This window comes from Penaeus chinensis, chromosome 22, assembly GCF_019202785.1.
Source record: "Penaeus chinensis breed Huanghai No. 1 chromosome 22, ASM1920278v2, whole genome shotgun sequence".
Classification (NCBI taxonomy): Eukaryota; Metazoa; Arthropoda; class Malacostraca; order Decapoda; family Penaeidae; genus Penaeus; species Penaeus chinensis.
Genome location: NC_061840.1, coordinates 19,313,149 through 19,319,841, shown reverse-complemented (window position 1 = coordinate 19,319,841; position 6,693 = coordinate 19,313,149). Strand labels below are relative to the sequence as shown.

The following is a 6,693-nucleotide window of genomic DNA, read 5'->3' as shown; positions in this document are numbered from 1 at the left end:
GTGGGGGAGGTGGGGGAAGTGGGGGAGGTGGGAGGGTGTAAAGGAGGAAGGTAGGGGAGGTAGGGAGAGGGGAGAGGGTGTAAAGGAGGGGGAGGGGGGAGGGGAGGTGAGGAGAAGAGGATGGGGAGAGGGGAGAGGAGGAGGATGGAGGGGAAGTGAGGGGTGGGGAGGTAGGGGGAAGGTGGGGGAGAGGAAGAGCTGGGAAGCTAGAGATGAAAGAGGGAGGGAGGGAGGGTGGATGAGTGAAAGGGGAGGAGGAGGAGGAAAAAGATGAGGAAATGGGGAGGGAAGGAGAAAGAGAGAAGGTGTAGGAGGGGAAGAGGAGAAACTGGGAAGGAGGGGGAGAGGGAAGGTGGAAAGAGGAGGAAGGGAGAAGAAAGAAATAGGAGGAGATGGGGACAGAAGGGAAGTTATAGAGGGAAGGAAAAAAAGGGAAAGTGAGAGAGGAGGAGAGGAGAGGAGTCAGGGAGAGGGACAGGGAAAAAGGAAGGAAGGTGAGGGAAGGAGGGAGGAGGAAGAAGGAAGGAGGAAGATACATTAATATAAGAAAGGAGGAAAGGAAGATGTGGGAGGAGACAGATGAAAGAGGGAAGAGGGAAAAAATATAAACACCACGAAGTTTAACGTATATTGATGGGGAGGGGGGGGGGAGAGGAAGAAGGAAAAGGAAGGGAGGAGAAAGGGGACGAAAGGGAGACACAAAGACTTTTGATAGATAAGGGAGAAATGGAGGGGAGGGGGGAGGGAAATGTCATAATTTTTTTTTTTTTTTTTTTTTTTTTTTGTCTGTGCGTGTGTGCGTATGTGTGCGTATGTGAGCTGTGGAATTTCCCAATTAAAGACAATAATATTTCAACAAACTAAAATCTTTTCTAAAAAAAAATTCGATGCCCTCCCCCCCATTCTCTCTCTCTCTCTCTCTCTCTCTCTCTCTCTCTCTCTCTCTCTCTCTCTCTCTCTCTCTCTCTCTCTCTCTCTCTCTCTCTCTTTCTCTCTCTCTCTCTCTCTCTCTCTCTCATTCTCTATCTCTCTCTCTCTTTCTTTCTCTATCTCTCTCTATCTCTCTTTATTCTTCCCTCCCTCCCTCCCTTCCTTTTTCTCCCTCTTTCCCTCCATCCCTCTCTCTCCCTCACTCCCCCCTTTCCTCTCCCTCGCTCTCCCTCCTTCCTTCCCTCCTTCCCTCCTATCCCTCTCTCTCCCTCTCCTTGCATCCTTCCCTCCTTCCTTCCTTCCCTCCTTCCCTCCCTCCCTGCTTCTTCCTTCCCTCCTTCCTTCCTTGCTTCCCCCCTTCCCTCCTTCCCTCCTTCCTTCCTTCCCTCCTTCCCTCCCTCCTTCCCTCCCTCCTTCCCTCCCTCCTTCCCTCTTTCCCTCCTTCCCTCCTTCCCTCCCTCCTTCCCTCCCTCCTTCCTTCTTCCCTCCTTCCTTCCCTCCTTCCTTCCCTCCTTCCCTCTTTCCTTCCATCCCTCCTTCCCTCCTTCCCTCCTTCCTTCCCTCCTTCCTTTCCTACTTCCCTCCTTCCTTCCCTCCTTCCTTTCCTACTTCCCTCCTTCCCTCTTTCCTTCCTTCCCTCACTCCCTCCTTCCCTCCTTCCCTCCTTCCTTCCCTCCTTCCTTCCCTCCCTCCCTCCTTCCCTCTTCCTCTCCCTCCTACCCTCCTTCCCTCCCTCCCCCCCTCCCTCCTTCCCACTTCCCCTCCCACCTACCCTCCTTACCTCCTTCCCTCCCTCCCTACTTCCTTCCCTCCCTCCTTCCCTCCCTCCTTCCTTCCCTCCTTCCCTCCCTCCCTCCTTCCCTCCTTCCCTCCCTCCCTCCCTCCCTCCCTCCCTCCCTCCTTCCCTCCTTCCCTCCTTCCCTCCTTCCCTCCTTCCCTCTTTCCCTCTCTCCCTCCTTCCCTCCTTCCCTCCCTCCCTCCCTCCCCCCCTCCCTCCCTCCTATCCCTCTCCCTCCTTCCTTCCCTCCTTCCTTCCCTCCTTCCCCCCCCCCCTCCCTCCCTCCCTCCCCCTTATCCCTCTCCCTCCTTCCTTCCCTCCTCCCCTCCCTCCCTCCCTCCCTCCTACCCTCCTTTCTTCCCTCCTATCCCTCTCCCTCCTTCCTTCCCTCCTTCCCTCCCTTCCTCCTTCCCTCCCTCCCTCCCTCCTACCCTCCTTCCCTCCTTCCCTCCCTCCCTCCTTCCTTCCCTCCCTCCTTCCCTCAATCCCTCCTTTCCTCCTTTCCTCCTTCCCTCTTCCCCTCCCTCCTTCCCTCTTCCCCTCCCTCTTTCCCTCCTTCCCTCCCTCCCTCCTACTCTCCTCCGATGCCTGACTTCTCTCTTCTCACCAGGTCGACCCAGAGCACGATGATCCGCACCAGCTCAGCCTCTCACGGGCGAAGCAGCAACGGCAGTTCTCCAGGTGATATCACAGGACCCAACATAGCTCATCCCTACCAAGAGGTCCACGTCTGCGTCCCACTCAAGTCCCACTCGCATCTGCACCCCGAGATCTATCGCTCCAAGATGAGTGGGGATACGAGGATGTAAGATGAGGGAGTGAGAGTGAGAGTGTAGGTGGCTCTTGGTAGAATACTCCAAGTAGTACTTCATACGACTCAAGTTCCTCTCAAGTCCCACTCGTATCTACGCCCCGAGATCTGCCGCCTCCGTGATGAGAGAGGACACGAGTCTGTAAACGAGTGCTGGAGACTTAGTGTGAGTAGATCACCCTTGGTAAGATATCTACGTCTAATTACCTCTCAAGTCCCACTCGTATCTGCACTCACATCCACCGTGCCAGGGAGAGGGAGAGGGAGAGGGTAAGTGTCTCTCTCGAGTCCTACTCCCATGTGCCACTCTAAGACTACCACTCCAAGAGACGTGTACAACGAGTGTTTAAAGTGAAAGAGTGTACAGGAAGGGAACGGCATTTGCAAGGGATTTGATTCAGAAAAAGAAAATACAAAAAAAAGGAAGATTTAGACCTTCAAGGTTTTTAAGATTTTTTGGATGAAATTGCTCTAGAAATTTACATGAAGCTTAGTGATAACTTTGAAAAGTTTCTGTTGTGAATGACATCTAGGCATGTTGATCGGTAAAATTGATTTTATAAAGAAAATGAATCAGTGCAAAAACAAGACCATTATTTACTGAGTGGGGTACTAACACACTGCACTGACTTGATCGAAACCAGTGGCTGTCTTGATTACCTGAATGATAAACAAAGAGAAAATCAAAGAAAAAAACATATTGAAAAATATTAATATTCACACTCTCTTCGTCCTCATCTTTTCATGTGTCATGTGTCACCAGTGTCATCGCGCCACGACACATAGCGTTCAGTGTCATGTAACAGTGTCATTGCAAAACACTACAGATTTTTAAAGCTCCGAAAGACCTATCCATCTTGTGTGTACATACTTTTTTATTATTATTATTCTTTTTTTAGGGGGAGAAATATGGTTTAAGAAAAATACTTTTGAATTAATCTATTTATAAGGAAGATGTGATTCGATGGTGCTTTTTCGAAAGACGCTCTTAGTAGAAGTAATTGTGACTTTTGTATGTATCTCCATTAGTCCAATACTTGTATGTGTGTTGATATATGTTCAGACTTAATACCTGTACCGGTGAGATTACTGGTATTCCTGGTATTCCTGGCTTACTGATGTATCGGTGTATATGGTTAAGTAAGGAATGTGAAAGTGTTTTATCCAGGAACACATGTTATTCTAGAAAGTGAATATATATACTACCATTGCTTTCGACTGCAAAAACTGTATATATTTTAATGTAAATACTTTCTACTTAATAAAATAGACGAGGAAGTAATAGGGTAAGTGGAATGAAATGTGACTAACAGAACGAAATCAAGTGGTACTAACATCATACCTCTTGCGGTGCTGTGGATTTACGTTATGGAAAAAATCGAACAATTTTGACAATGACTCTGTGAGACAGTGATGTACAGGAACACTACGTTTATACACTGAAATGTATACAATTTATTGAGGGAAATGTACAGTGAGATTTGTTTAATCCTATACAGAGAACAAGAGAGGAAATATGCTTATATGTTACGAGAATCAATCATGTAAAACGGGAAATGGAACGGTAAACAATAAACAGCTGAGTGTTGACAATCATTTGAATAAGGTAAAGTGATACCAACATTAGAACAATTTGCTTTTTTCCTTTGTTTCTCTTAAAATGAAACTTTTTTTTTTTATGACAAACTGTGCTGCATGTGTAAGTACTAAGGAAAAAAATATATATTTAAGACTTTTAATGAATACAAGAATATCATTGTCTTTATATTTTCATCGCCTGTGTTTATATCAAATATCTGAAAGATAATACGAATGTTGATTAACGAATAAAGACTTTTGTAAAAATATATTAGTTCAGACTTTAAGTGACGAAGATATATGTAGTGTTTTTTATCTTTAATTAATTCACTGCAGAACACCAGTACATTAATCTTTTTAATCATTTCCGAGCATACAAAAAGGGGGAAACTTTTTCATTTTAGCAACACACTTTTATAAATACAAATACAACATATTCGAGTTATATATTTCCATGTCTATGCCTTCATCTGAACTTTAAAAAAAAAAAATGTCTTCTTGGTGCTAAAATGTTTATTTGATATTTTCCAAACGAAACTATACATACGTTTACTTACAAATCTATGTACATATAAAAATATACACTTATATAATTAATTGATATATAATATATACAGCTATATACACTAACACTCACACACAATACACATGTATGATATAAGTACACATAGACACACGTATACTGCACATAGACACAAATAAACATACATGTACACAGACACATGTATAAATGTACACATATACTAAGGGGGTTGTGATCTCATACAATATATTTTACTCAAGTCTCTAACTATACAGATGCTCAATGTATAACTATATATAAGCTATTAATCATATCATGCCCCGTTTGATAAACTTCGTGTATATTTGATAATTGATATAAAATTGACATGTAGAAAAGAATGACAAGGTTGTTAACATGCTGTCATATAGATTAGATTTATTGTGGATAGATCAAAGATACTGTAGCGTTTTATTAATTTCATTTTTTGGTCTTTTTCTCTTGTAAAATACATTTGGCCTTTAGTGTATCACGTGTTATAAGCTGTAGTATTCCGAACGAACAAAAATAATACAATACATGATGTGTTCTTGTCTTTCAAGATGTCCAAAGATTTAATGAAGTAACATGATGCAAGGAAAGTCATCTTTATTCAAGAGTCCTATCGATAGTTTAAAATTCCATTGTTATGTTGCATCATGATACAAAGGTGTGTATTTGTAACAGTGTGACATTTTATCGTTTCAAAATGACGTAGTTTCAAGGCGTATACTCACTTCGCTGTAATATAATGATATGCTACATGGCTCTTGTATTTCTTCCTTGATCATGTTGCAGATGCAAGTTCTCAAAGATAAATCAAGCTATTTGCTTGTTTGTTTTTCTCATTGCACACACACACACACACACACACACACACGAACTGTATCACAAAACAATAGCAAACGCCAGAGTCCATTAGGATAAATAAAAACTAGCCATATCCCAGGCCCAACCCTAAAGGGACAAATCAACCGGCATAATATGTCTCCGTGGATTCGCGTCAGGAGCAGTAGGGTCTTTAAGGGAACAAGTCCCGGATGAGATTAATGGCCGCTCGATATTGGCTTCGAGATTAATGCTTGTCGATGGTAATATCACTTCCATTAATGCCGATTTCGCGTTCGTTGTGGGATAGATTACCATCTTTTACCCCAAAAAAACAATGGTAAATAAATGAATTTAGTTAAATACACAAATAAATACTCTTCCCATACGATAAAGAAAAACAAGAATAAAAAGGTTAGTAATAGATAAAAGTTTAGTAATAAATAAGAATCCTCAAGGATATCGATAATGTCAATCAGTGAATAAAATCAACACACGAATAACAACGCCATTAAAAAAGAACAACAAAAAATTAATATATTTATCGATAATTTTTTTTTAGATCGGTTACAACAACAAACCAAGAATCATAGAAAACGGGTCGCGTCAAGGCGTTTCAGAACACAGATCTGAGTAAATCTGTTTTTTTGTTGTTTTAGTCTCAGTCATTTCCTCTGGCAACAGGAGAGTATCTAGTTGACTTTATGAAGATTTTGCTTTTCATGGTCTACGTGAATGTTTTTCTTTTTCTTCTTCTTCTTCTTCTTCTTCTTCTTCTTCTTCTTCTTCTTCTTCTTCTCCTTCTTCTTCTTCTTTTTCGTTTTTTAAGGGGGGTGGAAGATTTGATAGAATGTTTGTTTGTTGAAATGTTTCTCTGTCTTTTGTTCTTGGTTATGTAATATTCTGTTATACATTTTTTTTTTTTTTCTTACTCTTTATTTTCATTATATATGTTCGTAGCAATGTTGCATTACTAAATATTTTTCGATATTTTTAAACACTTTGTTTTCATGGGAATCAATTTTACTTCTTTTTTTTCTTTTTTTTTTTCTTTTGTATCAGCTTCTCTTGCCTCGGCTGTTTATTGTCATTTCTCAATCCGTTTTCAATTTATCACTTTTTTTTTCATTCACCTTTTCTCCCTCCTTAATCTACACCAATATTTGTTTTTCTTTCTATCTATTTTTAAGGTCACAATTTCTCCTTACTTCCTGTTTTATCTATTTC

The 6,693-nt window shown here is 41.8% G+C and overlaps 1 protein-coding gene across 1 annotated transcript in view; it reads left to right on the top strand.

The window, feature by feature from the left end:
* LOC125037126 (tachykinin-like peptides receptor 99D) overlaps positions 1-5,182 on the top strand; it is a 25,108-nt gene extending 19,926 nt beyond the window's left edge. Inside the window, exon 8 of the mRNA XM_047630149.1 lies at positions 2,319-5,182. Coding sequence (XP_047486105.1) covers positions 2,319-2,517 — 199 coding nt within the window. The 3' untranslated portion in view covers positions 2,518-5,182. The remainder of the gene's footprint in view (positions 1-2,318) is intronic.
* Positions 5,183-6,693: the final 1,511 nt, after the last annotated feature.